Source organism: Pieris brassicae, chromosome 10 (genome assembly GCF_905147105.1).
Source record: "Pieris brassicae chromosome 10, ilPieBrab1.1, whole genome shotgun sequence".
Classification (NCBI taxonomy): Eukaryota; Metazoa; Arthropoda; class Insecta; order Lepidoptera; family Pieridae; genus Pieris; species Pieris brassicae.
In genome coordinates, this window is record NC_059674.1 from 5,060,907 (window position 1) to 5,083,831 (window position 22,925).

At 34.1% G+C, this 22,925-nt stretch overlaps 1 protein-coding gene across 5 annotated transcripts; it reads left to right on the top strand.

The window, feature by feature from the left end:
- Positions 1 to 311: 311 nt before the first annotated feature.
- Positions 312 to 22,712, top strand: LOC123714911 (intersectin-1-like). 5 transcript variants are annotated; one of them, XM_045669572.1, is made up of 29 exons: positions 312 to 438; positions 788 to 911; positions 1,181 to 1,279; positions 1,565 to 1,643; positions 2,226 to 2,593; positions 2,624 to 3,068; positions 3,461 to 3,551; positions 4,442 to 4,593; positions 5,454 to 5,686; positions 6,021 to 6,029; positions 6,804 to 6,914; positions 7,012 to 7,076; positions 7,328 to 7,510; positions 7,836 to 7,947; positions 9,754 to 9,831; positions 10,027 to 10,213; positions 10,556 to 10,633; positions 11,023 to 11,123; positions 12,613 to 12,676; positions 13,262 to 13,360; positions 14,107 to 14,169; positions 14,697 to 14,829; positions 15,975 to 16,125; positions 16,243 to 16,248; positions 18,056 to 18,237; positions 19,056 to 19,191; positions 19,555 to 19,644; positions 21,146 to 21,254; positions 22,203 to 22,712. In XM_045669572.1, the coding sequence occupies exons 2-29, from the start codon at positions 792 to 794 to the stop codon at positions 22,262 to 22,264; spliced, it is 3,606 nt and encodes a 1,201-aa protein (XP_045525528.1). In that variant the 5' UTR covers positions 312 to 438; positions 788 to 791; the 3' UTR covers positions 22,265 to 22,712. The 5 variants fall into 5 exon arrangements, with proteins under 5 accessions (XP_045525528.1, XP_045525525.1, XP_045525526.1 ...); XM_045669569.1 differs by having other exon boundaries at positions 2,226 to 3,068; XM_045669570.1 differs by lacking the exon at positions 16,243 to 16,248 and having other exon boundaries at positions 2,226 to 3,068.
- Positions 22,713 to 22,925: the final 213 nt, after the last annotated feature.

The window sequence follows — 22,925 nt, forward strand, 5'->3', positions numbered from 1 at the left end:
AAATTAAAGTAAGAACACATCGTAAGAATAGGGTGGTTAATCTAACTAATTGTATATTCGTTTAACCAAATAAAGCTTGAACCTGTCAACCCATTTTCTATTACGGATACTTTGCGTGATGAATTTCATTTCCCAAACATGACAACATGACCGCCGCTTGAAAGAAGCTCGCCATAGTCCATGCCACCATCCGCTTGGTAAGGTAAGGTAGGGGATTTCTGGGGGAAAATCAAATTAGTCTAGGACGTCTCGGAATCCATCTGGCAACACTGCTAGAAAGTTAAGTCAATAATCAAGTTCATGATTGTCTAAGATGACAGTTCTCGATCAATACACAAATCGAGGGAGGTCTTCTTACAATTTTCTTATTATAAAATTGATCTAGAAAAGAAGGCGTAAACAGTAACGATTTTTTGCATTGTACAAGCCATAGAAACTGTAAGTAACATTTGTACTTATTAATATATGTAGCTACAACAAAGCAATAGTATTTTTTAAATTGTTTTAAGTCTTCTTATTAAATTCCCAATAGATTCAAATTATAAAAAGAGTAAAACTTGCCAATAATTACTTTCTCTGTTTGTCTACCGTCTTTATAGGAAAATGGGATAGCCTTGCCCTGTTACTTTTGCTTTTATAAATGCAGATCATAAATTTATGTATTAATTAAATGTATCTAATTCTACTAGTTAGTGCCTCAAAACTTAAGAATAATACAATATTACCTTTGTAGTACAGTACACAATATCAAAAAAAAATTTAATCTCTATATTCAATTAATTTATAGAACCATGGCTGATCCATGGATGATACAGCCACATGAGCATGCCAAGTTTGCTGAACACTTTAGAAATATTGGCCCTGTCAATGGCATCCTCACTGGAGAACAAGCTAAGAGATTTATGCTACAGGTATTAACATTATTCCTGGGATAACTTTTATATAATTTAGAGTTTAAACCGTCCTTATATTTAAATAATGTTGTGATACTCAGACAATAAAATTTAGATGTCTAAAGTCACTTTATTTGCCTTTGAGGCTTTCCTAAGCTTATTATATTAATGTATGTTAAAACTAAAAAGCTATTAGAATACTTCTATTTTAGTAATGTAATTAATTATTTATTACTCTCTTAATACATAGAGTGGATGTTGTAACCTAAAATATGTACTATTTACAGTCCCAGCTTCCACCTCTTGTGTTGGGTCAAATATGGACATTGGCAGATACAAACGCAGATGGAAAGTTAGATCTTAAAGAATTTTCAATTGCTTGTAAGGTATGTTTTCATTATTTTATTATTTCTGTTCTTAATTTTATTAGATACATATAATTGCTTGGTGCATTACCTCATATTCATATATCTTATATAGTGTTATTTTTATACAATATCACACACTTCCAATTAGTGGAAAAATGTTAAAACTGAAAAGATTTCGCACTGGCTGGAAAAGATTTTACATATGACTTTAGTAATGAAAGTGATTGGACTATTTACTGTTATTAAACTGTTTAATTATGTTTATTAAACAGTTGACCAACTAAAGAAATGAACGATTTCCAGATTATCAATTTGAAACTGCGAGGTGTTGAAGTACCTAAAACCTTACCACCCTCACTTTTGGCATCTCTTAGTCCTACAGGTATGTTTATTTTAATATGCAATAAAAAATAAGGATAAGAGTTTAACTAAAGGATAATTTAATTAACATTTTCTTCGACATAACCTTAATCTATTCATTTAATTACATGGCGATAAATTACTTGTTAGTTATATTTAATTGGTTATGTAACAAACATATTATGTAATATATAACAAGGGCACTTCTAAAAGATTTAATACTTTAACATCAATATTATTATAGAAACAAAATAAATGAATGGTGCTACAACCTCTTGGGTCTGGACCTCAGGTTTCTGTATCTATTTCGAGTAGCTGATCAGCCTCTGCCTGACGTACGGCGTCGATTTATGGGTCTAAGGCATGCCGATTTCCTCGCGATGTTTCCCTTCACCGTTTGAGAGAATGTTAAATGCGCACATAGAAAGAAAGTCCTTTGGTGCACAGCCGGGGGTCGAACCTACGACCTTAGCGATGAGCGTCGCAGGTTGAAGCCACTAGGCTAACACTGCACATTATTAAGATACACTCATATAAAAAAAATACTAGAACGCTAATCTTATCATTGTGTCTTAAAATAATGAAAACAATATTTATTTTACAGGACCTAAACAGAACTTCCCACCCCCAAAACCGCCAATCCCACCAATGCCGGCCTCCATGACACAGCCACTTATATCTGGTGTACAATCAACCCCTACTCAATCTCTTTTAGGAGATTTATCACCACCAGGCAAACAAACTGTACCAGACTTGATTTCTGGTGTAAAACCAACCCCTCCCTTAATCCCACCACAACCCGTTCTTAACCAACCTTTAGTTGGCATGACTCCTATGTCTCAACCAATGATGCCTAATCAACCTCTTCTTAGTCAGCAACCACAACCCGTCAGTCAACCTTTAATCGCAACTTCTCAGCCTTTACTCGGTCAAACAGTTAGTCAGCCCTTACTTGGTTCTGAAGCGATGATGTCACAGACGCTTGGCTCACAGCCTCTCATATCGCAATCCTTTATGGATTCCCAAACACTGTCCCAGCCATTAATGGGATCGGCACCGATTATGAGCCAACTACCCTTACAAACTACATCTCCAACAACAGCTATGGGGGCAATGCAACCCATGACATCCCAACCGATGGGTATGCCACTACCTACTAGTCAACCCATGGGGATCACACCGCCGATGACCAGCCAAGCGATGGGCATTACACCTCTAATGGCAATGTCACAACCCATTGGTGTTCAACCAATAACATCGCAACCTATGCCAGCCCCTCAACCACTGGTAGCAACTCAACCTCCCATTCCTACTGGAACCACTGTAGCCTCAATGGTGAGCCCTCCAAAGAGCGGGACACCGACGACTGCGGGCTCGGTACCTGGTGCACCTGTAACTTCCACGCCGATAACGGCTATTAAAAGCGATTCCTTTGGATCTAAACCAGGTGAGAATTGTTATACAAATGTGAACCAAATCAGTTTGTTTTATTTTTTATTTTCAAAACGTATACACAACGCATTATTAGCCATATAAAAATGGTCATGCAAATGTCACATTAATTTTCATAAAGTCATAACATTAACAATGTCAAAATATTTAGTTAAGTCATTTATAACTGTTGTCAAAACGTATGGTCTAAATACTGTACCTATAAACACACGTTGCCTATAAAAATCTAATCACCTCGCTCTTGAAGTACACGGCAGTGAGATAAATTCTAGAAAGGTGATTAAATAGTCACGGTGTAAAAATTAATAATACATTATGTTGCAAAAGTGTTTTATATAAAATTTAATACACTTGACTGATGCATGGAACTATTAAATTTGCTTTCAGGGTCAGGTGTTACAAGTCCTACTGATTTGCCGATGGGGGTGGTTAGTCCTCCGCCTGTCGACTGGAGTATACCACAGCCACAAAAGTTAAAGTAATTTATTCTTATTTAAATAACAATTGCTATGTTTTTTATGCTATTGGCTTAATCTACGGTTTCCTACAAAAGTTGTCGGGTGCCGTTATCTAACGGCCGTAATGGAGCGTGGGTGACGTCACCCATACGTTGTCTATAAATGACATCGGAGTAGGTTTCCTAGAGAACGTTGAGTGTCACCGTAACGTCAAATAGCAGTGCTGTCATTTGCATGACGGCTCTCATAGCGGTGATAAACAGTAATTCAAGGTTTTTCGCGTGTAGCGGTGAGCATATTTAATTATTAATATTATTTCATATTATCATCCAAAAATACTAATAATGCTATGTCCAAATCGTCCATTTTTCACCAATTCACGACATAACGCTCGAGTGAGTGACTACGATTGAATACGGTCCCACTACTTTCTAGGAAACCACAGCTTGGCCACCGTAAAGACGCTCGTTAGTTAACGACACCGCTTTTACAGGAAACCATAGCTTTAAGGTTTGTTCTCTGTGACCGTTTAAATATTAAAATTAATACATTAAGAAGTTCTTTCGGGCACCGGTGACGCATAAACATTTTCTCAGTTTCTCTGTAGGGTCATGAATTTTGATATAGAAATTTTCTAAGTTAATATAAAAAAACGACAGTTTTCTCTACACTAACATTGTCAAATTCTTCAAAAAATAATTTCGCTTTACTTTATACGTATTGTGCTGATTACGGAGCCAGTACTGATGGTTAAACTGATGATACAAATAAAGTCTTTATATCCTTGACTTAAGGTATAAAAATGTTATATATAGGGTGATTTTTACGTCTAAGCTGGTTTTCAACCGTAACAATCTCTGCCAAGTTTCGCGCTGATACTAATATTACTATATACTATTGTTACATTAAGGTACACGCAGCTATTTAACGCGACCGATCGTGCCAAAGCCGGTTCTGTATCAGGGGCTCAGGCTCGCGCCATAATGCTTCAATCACGGCTACCGCAGCCCACGCTGGCTCAGATTTGGGCTTTAGCGGATTTGGACTGCGACGGAAAGTTAGGTAAGAGTTTATATGTACACATTTTATTGTCTTTTGTTGACATAGCTTTTACACATTAAGAAAACACTTTTTAGACGGATTATGTGTCATTTGAGTAATGTCACATGTAGTGTCATGCATTCACTACTATGTTTTTAACGTGAAATTTACCTTACAAAATTCTTTTGTTTATGTAAATTATTTATTTCGATTTACTTGTAGTATTGAAGCTATGTATTATTATTATTAAGTTATAATAATACATAGCTTCAATCCGTTTAAAAAGTGTTTTCTTAATGTACAGATTTCATAAATACTATAAACATAGTAGTGAATGTATGACACTACATGTGAAATCACTCGAATGACACATAATTCTTAACCCCGCTATGTATTAATGAATGCAGGATAAACAAATAGGTTTTACATTCACAGATTAAAATGCATTGCCAAATTTTTTCTCATTTTTGTAATGTCAAACTGTAAATCACTGTAAGATATTGCATTTACGCTTTTCGTCCGGATTGTTGTAGTATGATAATCGTGTAAATAAAAAAAGCATTCTTTCTAGTTATTAATTCTTGAGAATCTTAAGAATTTTCCTGCTATTTACATAAGCTCCGTCTAGCTTAAGACATGGCCTCGGATTGCAACCGTTTCTTTAACCATTTTTATTTCTGAGACAAGTAGGTGATCAGCCTTCTGTATGACACATGTCGAATTTCGATTTGAGACATGCAGGTTTACTCACGATGTTAAATGTGCTGACATAGACAGAAATTCCTTTAGTGTACTGACGGGAACGAACCGTTAGTTATCAGGGATTGAATTCTATATTAAAAACATTAATATAAATAATAACGCGTTATTCAATTAACCAGGCTGTGAAGAATTTGTACTAGCGATGTACCTATGCGAGAGGGCTACCCAGGGTGAAGCACCTCCCGCAAAACTACCTTTAGAGATGGTACCTCCAACATTCAGACGTGACTCGATCACGAGCAACACTAGTACCAAGTCATATGAAGAGAGGAGAAGAGAGAATATGGCACGGGGCCAAGCGGAGTTAGAGCGACGCCGCTCGCAGTTGGCCGATGTCCAGATGAAAGAGAAGGTAATTGGCACTTTTGATCAAAAATATTCTAATTTATCAACATAAACAAATGCATTTAAAATTAATGATACGTAATTTTATCTGATGTTATAAAAAAATATACCAAATATTTTTATAAATTGATGTTTGAAATTCACATTATGAACATTTAAACGTTATTAACCAAACAATAATTCTAACTTACAAGTAAATAAAAACATCATAAAGCATTGTTGCCCTTAATTAATAAAAATTCAGGCTTAAGACATTAATGAAGTGACAATTGACAACCAAATGACAGTCTGTCAGACCAGTATATAATTTACTAATGGATTCGTATATTTCTTGCTCTCAGGAAGAGGAGGTGATATTAAACAGGGGTTTTCCAGTAGCTTTCTTCTAGATTTGTATGGAATGTATAAAGTCACGTAGATTTAGAGTGGAGTGGCTAAGTATGGATCTCGTATGTCAACTTGACATTGACAAACGAAAGTCATGCGTAGCACTAATTTATGAATCCATAGATAGTAGATGCACAATTTAGATTATACATGCACTTGAAAACTTTTCTAATGTGTGGGATTTTAGATTTAATACTATAGCATAGCATTGCTAGAAATATTGCAGGTTACAATTTGTGAATATAGTCAAAACGTTTAATTGGATACTTTAATAGAAATAAGCAGTAAAATAGTAACAATATTTATAAAGAACGTGAACTCTGTGTATTTGGAACTTCAGTTCGAAACACGGTAGCACGAACTAAATTAAAATTTTATTGTAAACTAAAAAAAATATAAGGATATTCAATATGATCGAGCTGTATATACTTAACAATACTAATGAAAAAGGTGTGGATTAACCACATTGGTGTGGTTACAAATCGATCCGGAGATAGTTTCGCCCGCGTTGATTTCCCGACAATAACTGCCTTCGAGTGGTCCTGAGCGGTATCACTTAACATCGGGTGAGCCTACTGACCGTTTGCTTCTTGTAACGTATAAAATCAAAACCATACTGACCTTATTCATCTAAACCTTCCCCAAGAATCACACCATCTATTAAACCGTAGAAAAATTCATAGAGGTTAATGTATTTAGATAACGCATATAATTCTCATAAGTTGTATATAATATAGGCGGAAAGAGAAAGAAAAGAACGAGAGGAGGCGGAGAAGAAAGAGAAGTTGCGCCAAGAAGCTCTAAAGAAGGAACAAGAGGAATTGCTGCGTAAACAGAAAGAAGAACAGGTATATAATAAGCATAAGACAATCAAAAATATATAAACAATTAAATCAAATATTATTCAATATTTCAAGTGGTTTTGTGTGTTTTCTCGCCTATCAGGAGAAACGCGAAGCTGCTCGCAAGGAGATGGAAAGACAGTGTCAGCTTGAATGGGAGAAGAAGAGGTTAGTAATATTAAAATCCTCATAATGTGGTGGAAAGTGTCCCTCCAGGCAAAAGGGAGAATGCTGCCAGTCTTACCACTGACTGAACCGAAATGTCAAATGGCTAAAGTCAAGAAATTGTATATATCCGTAGCGGTCGGAATAACTTTCTTCAAAGACATATTAAGAAAAATATCTGCTTCAAATAGGGTTTTACATCTTTTTATATTTAATGGTATTATCGGTACAAACACATTAAAAATACATTCCAGAACTCGTGAATTGGAAACTCTTCGTACGGAGGAGCAGAGTAAAGTTCTAAGCTTAAAAGCTCGCAGCCAAGCTTTATCAGCTGAACTTAATTCCGTGAACTTAAAAGCTGGAAACTTGGCAAAGGATATTCGAGAGACGAGAACTGCGGTGGCAACTGCCAAATGTACTATTGATTCTATGAGGTGATTATTATCGGTTTACCAATTGCTACTGTTTATTTTAGTTGTGTTTTCTACTCTTTTATAGGATTTATTTTTTATCTGTGAAGCAATTATAGCAAAAAAAATTCACAGACTAGAAAATGACGTCTTTTTAAAAAAAAGGTTGCGTTGTGTCTGTGTAATCTCTGGTAGATACCACGACGCTAATTTATTGATTAGAGAATTATGTACGTACCAACAGAAATGTTGGAGGCTTTTTAGTGCTTGGGGTAGAGTAGAAGTGGAGGACTGTGGGGCTGATCATTTTATACATGGTTGTGACGGTTAATATTTTTGGTTGTCACAGATCGGACCGAGACGCAAATATGTCAGAGATGCAACAACTGAAGACGAGAGTCAAAGAGCTGAACGCCAAGCAGATATCTCTTAACAAGGAAAAGGCAGATATTGATGCTAAGGTATATTTTCTAGTTTTCATTCAGTATTTACAAAATATTTTTGATGTGAAACTTCTTTATCGGAGTTGTAAAAAAATACCGTCACATTTTTCGGTTACGCGTCACATTTTCCCGTTACGCGCCATCTTTTTCTTGTCACCACGGTTGATTCGAAGAGATTCGGAGCCATTAATAACAAAAATATATAAAATCGATAACAATGATAGTAATGATTCTATTTCAATTAATGAAATTCTGTAATATTTTGTGTTCATGTCTATGATAATAAAAGCCTTTTGTTAAACTTTATTTAACCAATTTCTGTAAAGTAGCTTTTAGTAGATCATTTTTCGAAAAATAAGTTCATAAAGAAGTTTCACTTCTTATGTGAGCACACTAGTACACCCACACAGTTTTTTTTACAGAATGATATATATATATATATATATATAATATTTTACTAATAAAACTTTAAGAAAAAGTAGTAACAAATATTCAGTAAAAATAATGTGTACCGGGTAAAAGTGTCCGCTACCAAATAAACTTAGTTTAGGAAATTTAAGCTTTTTTAATACATATTTGCTTCATAACATACATTTTTATAAGCGACGAAACGATCATAAAAAATAGTTTGTCTTTGTCAGTTCACGGACGATAATTTTACGCGATGACGTCATACGAAAACATTAATGAAAAATTGCATACTTTTATGAAATGAATTGATTTATTATTATTCTGTATCATATATAGAAGGACTTCGATAAATTGACACATCAAATATATATTTTTAATAATCAAAGAACAAATATGTGAGATTATATCGCTAATCAAATTTTTAATTATTTTATGCTGCAATTGTTGTTATTACAAACAAAATTATAAACAATTCACATTAACTTTTCACTTCAGTTTATAAAAAGTTCTTCTGTACAAACATTACCTGTCCACAACGTATCCCTAACTTTCTTACTAACTACTAACTGACGTGAGACTTATCTTAAATTGTCGTGATTTAGTGTCTTTTTACTTTATATTTTAATGTATCATCTTTTTAGTTTAGTTTGTTATTTTTGTTCCTGTTTAGTTTTGTCTGAATAACTGTGTATAACATGTATTTTTGCACTACTTGCCTATATTATTTAATACATTTTTATTTATTTTTGTCTTTACTCACAGCGGTTACCTTGTGGTAAGGCCGCCAGTTGCCCTCCTTTTCATTTAATTATATTCAATTTTTTTTTATATTGTAGTGTAACGAAGTGTTAATAAATAAAAAAGTTGACGAAACAGTTCACGTAATGGTTGTGTGTTGCCGTTCACTCTTACTCGGATGCATCTGCCGATAGAGTTGAAGAGATAATTGCGTCACAAGCCAAACGCTTAGGCCGATCGTGCCTCTCTATCGCTTTTTCCGCGCTCTCGCTCACTCGCGCGGCTCAGAAGGGCCGGCGTTCATAAGACGTTATCACACCAAAAGTTTTTAGTTACCCTATTTCAAATATACCAAACAAAAAAGGCCCGTAGTAGGACAAGTCCTAACGGATCCGGATGATCCAATTACGATAGTTAATGACAAATTAAAAGCCGCCCGCGCCCCAAAAAAAGTAAAAGAACTGATAAGCGTAAAAACCGCCTTCACTGGGAAAAGCATGGACCGTTAATTCGTACTTCGCTCACGACAGTGCGTCCCTGACCTTCAGGTATATATGTCAAACTTTATATCCAAAAATAGTTTGACAGCTGTGGCAGCTTTGGATATTCTGACATTCCTTCAGGTGAATATTGGTTTTAGTCTTGAGAAATTGTTTCACCTCATGTTTGTTTCAGGCAAAGGCATCAGAGGGCGCTGGCGATGACGGTAAACTCAGTATGATGGAGGTCACTCTGAAACAGCTAAGAGATAAGGTTTGTATTATATTAGAATAAATACAATGAAGCGTATTTTTTTTTAAATTTCTTTATATGACAAAGCCCCAAAATCGTTAAAGAATATTTTGTCACAATTTTTTTTATTTTTACAATAATTAGGAATATTTGTATATCAAAGTTACGTAAAATATTTACCGATTTGATTTTTTTTAATGCATTTGTTATTTTTAGGTGGAAGCAGCCAAAGCTATAGTGGATTCCAAGCGGTCTGACCTGGACACCAATCAGAAACAGTTGGAGGAAGTTAACGCAAGGGTTGAGGAACTCATAGAGAAGTGTGGTGCTGTTTGGCAACTCTATGAGGAGAAGAGACAGAAGTATGAAACTGAAAGAAGTACTGCGCCCGCTGATAGCGCTGGTAAGAGAGAGAGTTATAAATGGAATTATAGACTAAAGAAAGAAAATGTAAAAAAATTAAGTTTAAAAAGTTTGACTTGTATATTTTGTTAGTTTGAACACAAAACGTGAAAAATTGTATGAAAAAAAACATAAACCGTACATTTTTCTAGTGTTAAAAAATATTTAAGTGTACTATCTGCAAAATATCTATATGGTAATGGTCCCCCAATTATTTCTTCATCAAAATAAAGGTTAGGGAAACTGACATGGGCTTTGGTCCTTCGAGCCGAATAGCGTAAAATCAAAATAAAATCGATAGTAAAATTAAATTTATTCATTGAATATAATTTAAATGTTCTAGATGCATGGGGTGCTTCTGAGGACGCGTGGGCCTCTGCCCCAACTACAGCTGACTGGGGCGACGCACCACCTACTTCAGGTCAATTTTATTTTATATACAAAAGCCAAACAAAACGTAAATTTGTAGAATAACTCATTTAATTTTATTTTTCATTTTTAATGAAAAAGATTGCTCGAAAATAAAAATGCCACCCGTTGCCTTCATTATTATCATAATTTGTACTAATTTTTATAACGAAGTGATAAATAAGTATGAGATGGAAACTGCCTTTGGTTGACTACAACCCGTGTCGCCATTTCCATACAGTCAACCAATCTCAATAGAGATTTACATTTAAGTAAAGTTTACATAAAATAAAAATAAATCAAACTGCCAAATATATATACTAGTCTTTTAAATATATTTGTAGCGTTAGAAACACCCGTTGCATCGTGTAATGTTTTGTTTTGTGTAAATATTTTTTAAAGGTGTGGAGTCGGTGCCTTCATCGGCGAGTGCAAGATGGCGGTGCGTGTACGAATTCTCGGCGAGAACTGTGGACGAACTCAGTTTGCAGCCAGGTGATTTGGTGAGTTTGCTCTTTTTTCTCAGTTCTCACTCTTTTCCCCACTCATTCGTCAATTTCCTCTTCGTTTAACACTTTAAAAACTTGGTGTGATTTTGAATCCGAATTCATAAAATATTGAAAAATTCTGCGCTTGCTCATTTCCATGTTCACGTAGGATTATCAAAACTTTTAGTTTCTGAGAAATTAGTGGACAAACATGCCGATATTTTCGATTAGCTTTACCTTTACAATACTAAATTAACCCGAAGTAATATTGGCTTTATTTATTTATAAAATATTTACAAATGTCTAGCCTTGAGTTAAGTTCAGTTGCGGTTGTTGGAGGTATGTTCAAATGTATGTTAAATAATTGAAAATTATTTGTTTAAAGCTAGATGTTAAATGGTAAAACCATTTATCATCGTTTATTACATGATCTTATAAGTAACATACAATTAGGGGTTGCGACGTTAACAAAAAACAAACTTTGTTACAATTATTTTAGGGTGCTTAAATCTAAGTGACACTTCAATACTATCTACTTTTGGACATTATCGGAAACAAGAATGTTGTATTACAATTGATGAGTGTGGCAAACTATAAGATTCATTTTAGCTTCAAGTGTGCGATAATTGCTAACATTTAGTTTGCGCTTCTTATCATTAACTAAAGTAGTATATATGTCACTGTAAAATTGTTAATACCGTTAGTTTGTAATCTATCTCGCGAGAGTATGTACTGTCGAAAGATTGTGAACCTCAACGTACAGCTTACAGTTTAACGTATAATTCGGTAGATTGTAATCTAGCGAAGTGAAACCGTCTACTTATTATCTTCAAATTGTCAACTGTCCGAAGGATGTCCCTGATTGGTCGGCTTTATAGTAGACCGTAGAATAAACAAATCTGGTGGCGCGGGGCATATGCCGTTCAACCAATCAGAGCGAAAGTTGCGTTCCGTATCACAATTTGACTGTTACATTTCGATAGATTACGATCTACCGAATAATTATACGTTAAATTGTAAGCACTACGTTGAGGTTAACAATCTTTCGATAGTTCACAATCTCGCGAGATAGATTACAATCTAACGGTATTTACAATTTTATGGTGATATATATAATGTAACTTAACTAATGTCAGGTTACATTACTCGTGTGAATATTTAAATAAACTTTCTCGGAAATAAACGCAAAAAATTTAAAGCTCTCGAATCTTCGACACAATAAAGTAATTCAATAAATTTTATTTTATTGTATAGTATTCGCCTTAACTATATAAAATATTTATGCCTGGTAGCCACGCTTCCACTATAATTTCGTAACAAAGCACGACGGTAAACTCGTACGTAGAGTGTTTGATATTTTTTTAATGTCTATATTGTCTTTATCTGATACGATAATTATTATACCAAAAAAAAATTGCTGCCTGAATGTTTACTTCATTTTAATTAATATTGAATTACAAATGCATTTTTTAGTAATATTGATTGAAAAAGAATTTATTGGCAGGTGTTCGAAGCTGACGCTCCAAGAGGTGATGCTGAGCCCGGGTGGCGATGGGGTGCCGCTAGAGGTAGATATACAAATTATCCATTTAGGCATAGGACATAGAATTCATTTCCTTCTGTGTCTTGATTTTAAACACATACATTGCTGACCATTATAAAAAGTGTTCTAGGACTAAAGTCTCCGAATTGTTTTATAACTTATCACGCCTTTAACTGGTTAAAGCCCCAAGACAAACAATCCGCGATAATAGAGGACACCGTGAGTCATTTCTGAAAAAACCCGTCATCTTTTAATCGATATCAACTCCGGGGAAATAAATACAGATAACACAACTTTCTCTACAGCTGTGATAATTTGATATTTAACACCTTCTGTCTTCAGTCACCGTGACCACGCACGCTGTAAAGCTAGCGAAACGTCGGAAAATTTAAAATTATGTAAATAATTATAAGTTTATAATAATACATAACTTCAATCCGTTAAAAAAGTGTAAAATAAAATTAATGTTTAAAAGCCATGTTAATAAAAGACAATACTATGGCTAAAAGAATCTTTCTGTTCAGTTATATTTCAGTACGCTTGTCAGTTTACATTTATTTTGCATTAAAATTGTGAGACCCAAGTGAGAAAGCAGTGTAATTTAACACAGGTCAGACGGGCTGGTTCCCGGAATCCTACGTTGAAGACTTGACTGTGGTGCCCTCTTACGACCAAATGGAGCCTTTGGAGACTAAAACGCAACTTGAAGGTAAAACGAGCAACTCTCTAGGAAAATAACGTATTGGACTCTTACTAATATAATAGTTAAAGACATTATCGTTGACCTAAGAAATATCTTTCCAGTTGGATTATATCTATTATTTATTAAATACTATTATAAAGGGTGTGTCAGTGCCAATTTTAAACTTTAAACACAAATTTCTTAAAGTGGTAGCGTTCAGTAGGTGACGAGTGCGATTTTTTTAAATCGCAAAGAAAGTGGTCTCGCGCATCGCGTACGCACTTACGTTTACTTTACGTACGTTTACAATTAGTTTTCATAGTGAAGCACAACGCAAGTTTTGCAATGGTTTTGAAATCCGACGTTTAAGTGACACCCCTAGCATTCAGTTCATTAAGTCGTGGCTAGTGAGCCATGTGAGTGAGTGAGTCGTGAGCGACAGGATGTTTACTGAATCATTCAATTCGCCTGCGAAATAGATCTGAGCTATCTTTATAAGATTGTTTTTCTTTTGTTTACAAATTCGGATTGCTTGCACGTATAGACGACTGTTGTTGTCCATGACTAATAAGTAGGAGTCATGGATTATCTATACCTTTTTCTTCTCTCTATTTAACGGCAACTCTATAACGCCATAAACGCAGTACCTTCAATGTCGTTACGCAGAGCTTACACTGTGTTATTAAATTGAGGTGATTTTAAAAATGTTGCGAAAATATTGTTCAAATAAACATGTTATTGAGCTCTTTATGATAAGATTTTAAATTAAATAGGTATAGCAGAAGTGCCGGAACCGGAAATATCCACTGACTTGGGAGGAGCCATGCCACCTGTTGGTAAGTATCATTTCTATTTTGTCTATAAATACGACGTCAAACTCGTACTTTTTACTACATAACACTTTATTTGTTTAGAAATTGTGAAATTCGACATTTATTATGAATTTAACTTTAATTAACTGTCCTGAACGAAAATTAACCCAAGGTACCGAATGAGACACCGCAAAATTGATAATATAATTTTTTTAAATAGAAATCTCCCAATATCACCGACTCTTCTGGTGCGGGAACTTATTTTGTACAAACATACAATACATACACTAAGAAATTTCCCAATATATACCATACATACAAGTATGTATATAATATATATTCCTAAATATTTCTACTTTATATTCAATAAACATTTTTATGTAATTAATTAATTATAAGCAATACTTGTAATCTTCAGTAAACTTTATAAAAAATACGAAATCATAAACGGTATGGCATGTATTGATGAATAAATAATAAAAATGAAATTATCAATCTAGACATGTCCAAAAGCAATTATTGTATTTAGAAATCTGCACTTATATTTTTAGAGGGTGGTGATTTCTACATAGCGGCCTATCCCTACGCATCTGGGGAACCCGGAGACTTAATATTTGAATCAGGCGAAAGAATAGAAGTAATAAGAAGAGATGGAGACTGGTGGACTGGCAGGATTGGAATACGGTGAGGTTTTGCGTTACGTCTAAAATTTCTACCTGTCAATTGATAAGGCAAAATGCACGGATATCAAAAGGACCTTTGAGGACTTGACCTCAGATTTTGGTGTTTCGTGATTATTTATTTCTAAAAGGCAAATATTGGCATCAGCATTTTGACTTTGACTTTGTCTGACACACGCTGTTGACTTATTTGGTCTAAGGCCGGTTTCCTCGCGATGTTTTGCTTCACCGTATAAGCGAGTGATAAATGGGCACATAGAGATTCCGTTGGTGCACAGCCCAGCAGGGGTACTGCGAAGTCAGGAAAAAGAGAGACACGCTAAAACCTATGCCATCAATGCTCCTTATGACACATAACTGTTGGATGGTTTTTAACAATTTTATCTTGAAATTTGGACTGACTGTTAACTAGTCAAAGGAGCGTACCAATTATTAAAAGGCCGGCAACGCATTCGCGAGTCGTGTGGCATTGAGAGTGTCCATGGGCCCGCCGCCCATCATCAGTTAACATCAGGTTAGCCTTCTGCCCATTTGCCCTTGTTCTATTAAAAACTCTCGAACTGTATTATACTAAATCTACTTTTATATCGTAGACTAATTTAACCCAAGGAGACACAAGTTTCCACGTTTTACGCTACAAAGTTTGTAAATGTTCATGGACCCCTCATCACTAAAAAAGAGATCTCAATCAAAAACATCTTAATCATAATCACTTTTTGTTTTCGTGATTTTGGCTGACAATTTTTTTTAACTCGAATTTACCTAAATCCAGAAAATATGAATTAAATATTTGGAATATACATATATAAGTCCAAAAGTTAAGCCAAAATCTGGTTAGTATTTAATTCCAGATAATTAATTAAAATCATTTTTTTTTTGTACTGTAAACAAATTATGATGCCACTTTGAAATTTGAACTAACAGCGCCATCTTTGGAAGGAACTTATCCACATTGTATATTGATTTTTGTACGATTCATTTACGATGGAATTACGATCCTGTAGAACTGGCCTACTTGAAACACGAATTATAAAGTCTAATAAATAAGTAATTATTTAAATAAAATACATATAAGTTAAAACTAAAATACAAAATTCGGAAAGTTTTAATGTCGTAATATATATGTGTTTAATAAAAAAAATCTTCCAGGACCGGTATATTCCCATCGAATTACGTAACCAAAGATACAACAACTGGAGATGCTATGTCGAGTATACCGGAGGCGAGGGAACCGGAACCGGAGCCGCAACTGGAACCCAAACCGGAACCGGAACCAGTGATAGAACCCGTTGTTGAACAGGTATTGTCAGGTTTTTCGAATCGTCCTATTTAGAGAATTTTTGATTATGGAAATTGTGAAATTTATATATTTATAATAAATGATTTATGTACATTTTTTTTTGTTTTGTTTTCACAGCTTTTGGTAAAAATCTTTTGTTTGGTAGCATTTGAAGCAATATTTTTTATTGATTTATTGCACAGTAAAGGCATGTCGAGTGCAACAGGATCCTTTCCATGTTAAGTTAATTAAGAATTTTAAATTAACACATATATACTAGTTCAATCTTTAACTTATATGATACCATACAGAAGATGTCGTATATCATGATATTTTCATTTTAATTATATCAAAAGAAACTTAGTAATTCAATTGATATAAGTCTATATAAATAATTTATGTTTTGACTGATAATACTATGAAGTTTTTTTTTATTGTTCCAGTATAGTCTCACTGTAGAATATGATACAAAAATAAGTCATTTAAGTTAATTTTTACTGTTTATTAACTACAATAAATACAGTTAGAATAAATAAGAACAAAACTATCTCATACAGTGTAAACTCTTTATAACGAATTTCAAAGGACCCCATATTTTTTTCGTTATACGGTGAGAAGAGAAAAAAAAACTAAATTTAACCAATTACAATAATATAATTTTATTACTTTCAATAGGTAAATTATTCGAAACATATATTCTGTTTACTTTGCCTGTCGTGTTTTGCTATGCTAATATTTGTTTGTTTTTTTGTGAGTATTTTGTGCATGTCTTGGGATGTAGTGGAATCATCTTCACGTAACATTAAGAGTGTTTCTTCAACGTGTTAATGCAATTAACAATAACAAAGGCGAGACGGCTGTGGATGACCTCAGGTGTCTTTATTAAAATTTCGGCACCTCAAAAGGTTAGTTTTATAAGCTTAAGTACGTTTTTGATGTCTAAATATGAAAATATTTATTCGTAATAGAGAATGGCAGTTATAAAGGGTGAATTAATGTATGGGTTTTATCTTAAACCAGACAAATTTAACTCATTTTTACGTCATAAATATTTTTCGCTATAACGAATGACGTTATAAAGAGTTTATATTGTATTTTAATCAATGAAACACTTTTTTTGTTAATAAAATATAAATACATGTGTAATATATATATATAACAGCTCGCATACAATAGGACTAGCATGGTCCAATCTCTAAAAGTAGTTCTTAGATTTAAAAATGTGTTTTGTGTTAATCATATCGTTTTAAATTTTAATAAGAGAGACGCAACTGCGTTTCATTAGAGCATGTCGGGCAGAATACGAAATTTCACCTATGTCACCTCGAGTCGTTCCACAGCCGAGCGTTTTAAAGCAGTTTTTACTGCGCCACCACTTGTCGAAGCTGCCCACTGAAGTATATCCGAATCATTTACAATTCCTTAAGGACAGATCGTGGCAATGTTATCTGTGTGTGTCTCTCGCGTTGTCTCCATCAGCGGCTATATTACCTAACATGATCAAACGCTCGTTTGCCCCTTACTTTAAAAAAAGTATCTACCCCTAAATTTGTGGAAAACAGAAAGAGTAACAATATAAAAATATAAATTTAAAATCTAAACAAAATGAAATACTTTATTCACTTCAGATTTAAACCAAATCTAGGAACGTCCTCTCTTCCTCATCACCTTGTTACGGCCCTTATTGAAGGGCCCAATGGTGCCATGCGAAAAATCCTGTTATACAAATATTTAGCCAAAGATGGAAGGCATAAATGTTTTGGCCTTAGATCTGTATCTGTACTCAATAGCGCTGGGATCGCGTGATACAAAAACTCTTTATTGAAATCTGTATTGCCATTGGAAGATTCCGAGTAAGGAATACGGATTAGTTTTTTTTTGTGATAAAAACAAATCTACATATTTGATTGCATGTGATGCACATCCGTGATTTTTACTTTGTGTCTGACAGGATCAAAAATCGACGACTCCAATATGTTCGGAAGTGGCGAACATAACAGAGGCAAGTGCGGCGGCTGGTGGTCCCAGGCCCGCCTCTGCCGCTAGACGCACCTCGGAGTCCGGACGAGACTCGGTCACCGGAAGACGGACGAAGGAGGTCGCACAAGCTCTGGCTAATTATACTGCTACTAGGTAAGTTTTGAACTGACGCACTAAAGGAGGTTATAAAATTGATCTATTTGTTTATGTTTGACTGTGTAAGTTGTTCTCGCTTTCTACTTTTTTTTATAGAACAGGAGGGGGGGGGGCAAACGGGCAGGAGGCTAACCTGATGTTAAGTGATACCGCAGCCCATGGACACTCAATGCCAGAGGGCTCGTGAGTGCGTTGCCGGCCTTTTACTTAAATTTAAATAGTATTAAATATATTGCAACTTAACGAATAGTCTATGTTTCATTGTAATTGATTTAAAACTTTTAATAATAAAAAACAAGTGCGCGGTTGCGGTCATTTGATTAATTAAATTATTTGATAAATAATTGTATTTAAAATCGGTTTTAAATTACTTTTATTTTTATAATAAGCTCTACAGATGTTTTGGGAAGAAAAAACTTTTTAAACGGATTGAAGCTATTTATTGTAGTTGTAGTTTATAATAAACTTATGTAAAAACATTAAAATGATGTAAAATAATTATAAGTTTATAGTAATACATAGCTCCAATACGTTAAAAAAGTTTTTTCTTTAAATATGTAAAAGTTATGTTAATAAAAGACAATACTAAGTTTTGCTAATTTACGCGACGTGGATATTCTTCCTTACTAAGTTTGCTGACAGACAACTGTATGTTTTATTATTTTAATTTGAGCCATGCAATAATTGTTCTAGGGTTTAATAAAAACATATAATGCGCATTCGTTCACTCGAATTGTTGCGCAAAAATCTAGATTATATAATTGATTCTGTGGTAATTTTCGAAAGTAGCAAAAACTGTATGATATTTTTTTCAGCACCGAACAACTATCCCTGACGAAAGGTCAGCTTTTGATAGTACGCAAAAAAGCAGATAGTGGCTGGTGGGAGGGAGAATTGCAGGCCAAAGGACGTAACCGTCAGAGTGGATGGTTCCCTGCTAGTTACGTCAAGGTGAGGAGTTGGCTCTCCAAAAGTATTGTTATTAAGAATTTCGACATCAAAACGTCATTTCAATATGTGTAGGCCCTCTTTATGTTAATGTCTTCTCAAAAATAAATCTCAAATTACGTTATTATATTCTAATTTTCATATTTATTCTTTGTGTTTTAATTAATATAATGAGAGCTTTTGTAGCTGAATTCCAAGGATCTTAACAGTTAAACAATCGCTTCGTTTGCAGAATCCTACTTCCTTTAAAACGGCCTCGTACGTTTGCGTCTTGTCCCATTGGGTTCTCCTTTCTACTGAAGCTATAGAAAAACTCTACCATCTTTTAACTTTCATATTAATGACATTCATTCAAATCGTTTTCAGGTGTTACAGTCAAGCGGTCGTGCGTCAGGACGCACAACGCCCGTTTCGTCAAAGATGGACGCGTTACCCTCTGAGACTGTCATTGATAAGGTATACACCAGTTGGAAATTTTTGGTGCTAGCTAACATAATATTTTTTTTTATAAAATAGGGGGCAAACGGGCAGGAGGCTCATCTGACGTTGCCGGCGTTTTAAGAATTTGTACGCTCTTTTCTTGAAGGACCCTAAGTCGAGTTGGTTCGGAAATACTTCAGTGGGCAGCTGGTTCCACATAGCGCTGGTGCGCGGCAAAATTTGCCTCGAAAAACACTCAGTCGTGGAACGTCGGGCGTCGAGGTGGTCCAGGTGAAATTTTTCTATTCTGCCTCGACGTCCGATGATGAAACTAAGCTGCAGGTATAATTCTGAACACTCTCCATGGTAAATGCGGTAGTGCAGAGTGACCCCACATCTCTACGTAACGACAAAGGATCGAGCCGCTCGGAGAGGGATTGGTCATCGACGATTAATTACATATAATTAGATAGATAGATTAGATATAATTCTATTTAACAAAAAACAGTTCAAAAAAATTGGTCAAATTATTATATAATATGTCGGAACAATGGAGCTGGTATCGGCTGCTCAATATAAATATCAAAAACTATGAAATTGCTACAGTCTATCAAATAGTTGTTAATTTGTAGATCTAGTAACAATGACAAATCAAATAAACATCGGAATGGTTTTGAACTAATTTGACTTTGATGTTATTAGATTATAATGACAATGGCAGCTGACACATACGCCATTGCTCCGACATTCATAATAATGACGGAAGTTATTATTACTACATACTATCAATGAATCTGTTAATTTGTTAATCTATTAATTTTGACAAACCAATAAATAATATAACGGTTTTGAACTAATTTGACTTTGATGTTATTAAATTATAATGACAATGGCAGCTGAGACTTACGCCATTGCTCCGACCTCGTAACAATGCATTATGAATATATTCCTATCATAATGTTCTGTCTCCTTGGAGCACAGAGGATACTTACGTACGTGACATACGTTTGGGAGATAGTCCGTGTCTAACGCTTGTATAATTAATTTTATTGATTTTTTTTATATATAATTTGTGTCAATTATATTTTTTTTATTTAACACAATTTACTTTGGGATTTTTGTACTTACTTACTTATAAAAAAGATAAATATTGTATGTAAGCAACGGGTGTTAGGTTATATTAGATGCCTTAACCTAATATTAGTATCATACGTTCATACGTACCGTATCGCATATTACGCGGAAATTGCTTGGGATCTTTTAAAAAGAAGATTATAATGATTTCCACATATATATATTAACTTAGATTGTAATTAACAAAGAAAATAGAATAAAATAAGAGCACGTCTGCTCGTATTAGAGTAAGGAGAACGACTGGTTTGATGGGAACGTAAGGTTGTCGATGCATGGGAAGAAATGATGACGAGGATATGGATATGGGCACAGGATATGTCGGCAATATAGGATGCATAGAGGATTTGTAACAATACGTTTATGACTTGCGAATATGATAAAATTATTTTCGTTGATAATTTAGGTGATGGCCTTGTACCCATATACGGCACAAAACGCGGACGAACTGAGCTTCGAAAAGGACGACATCATAGCTGTCACCGACCGCAGTCAGGATCCCGCTTGGTGGCAAGGTATATTTATTTACTAAAAGTTGCAAAAAAAGTGCACTCAGAAGTGAAAATTCGTTGGCAAACTATTTTTTAAGTCTTATACATTTTTATCTACAATTTTAGGTTTCCAAGGCTTAGAGATATGTTAGGAATAAAATTAATTTAATTGTCATTAATATATTAAAAGTGTCGAAAATTAATACAAATTATAAGTTTAATTTCTTTGATATTTACATTATTCGACGCGTTGATTGGTATTGTTGTGACTAAAGCATTATGATAAGTAAAATATGCAATATAAGTTCGTGTTGTTCTACGCTCGATCCATGGCTATTTGCTTCATACGTTCTCCCTTTCTCACTCTCTCTCTCAATCGCTCTCTCCCTTTTCTTCGACAAAAACGCTGCACATCTTCGTGACCTATTATTATTATTATTGCGTTTCATCCGTAAAAATTTTATCCTCATGCGCCTAAAGAAGTTTCACTTTAAGAAATGAATATAATTTAGAATAATTTTTAGGTTATAATTAAGAACCTTAATTATAACCTAAAAAATCTGCATATATTTCTTCCTGAAAATCTTTTAAGGAACAATTTATTTAAACTAGGGCAAAACTGCATGACATATACAAACATAAAATTAAAAAAATAGTTAACGGGTCATGCTGGGTGAAGCTGTCACTCCAAGATTGTAGCTACACTAATAGCTATTATATTATTCTCTGCCTAAAGAATTATAACTCATGATGAGGAGCATGATATAATGGTTGCAGGTGCTACGAAAATTTTGAAACCAGAGTGACTGAATGTTATTTCCAGTTATTCTCGTCGTATTTAAGAACTGGCAGTAATAACAGTAGTAATAATTTTTTTACGTATATGTAAAGTTTATTTTTTATTAAAAAAAATGTATTTTTGACATCCAGTCCATGAAAATACCTCTTAATTTCATAGTAACAATTTTCCAGGTGAACTCCGAGGCATGACAGGTCTCTTCCCAAGCAACTATGTCACTAAATTAGTTAACTAATTATTTAATCGTTGTAGTTACGCTTTTACACAGGGTTTACAGTAGACCATCGAAGTGATCTTGGCTAAGGCTGGAAATCATTTTTATGGTCGACTGTCCTCTCTCCAAAGTTAAGTATAATTAAATCATGAACAAGCTTAATGTTTTGTCAATCTCTAGAACTAAGGGTGGCAACATTCCATTTTGATAAATTATTCTAATTTTAAAATTAATTTATTAATGTAATTTTAAATTATTTTCAATATTATTGCTTTATATAACGAAGAATTAAATCATAAATTATAGAAATGTCTTCCGTTTCCCAGCTCATATTTTTTTCTCGGATTGTCAGTCTTTGTTTTTATTATTTGAGTGTGACCACCCACAAATACCAAATTGGTAGAAATGTAGTATTTCCATGTACAAGTATATCATTGTTATTTACTGTTGTCGTGTAGAATAAAACTTATGAACCAATTATTTATTTTATTTGTGCACCTGTAAAACCCTTTCGGCCTTATAGCGACAGTTAGTCTTTAGCTAAGGATACATAGATTAGCCATAAATACTGAAACAATGTAAAAAAATATATATTGCAAATAACATTTATTACTATGACAGTGTGTTAGTTTTATACATAAATATAAAACAATTTAAAATATAAAAAGCTTATTCTGTGCTC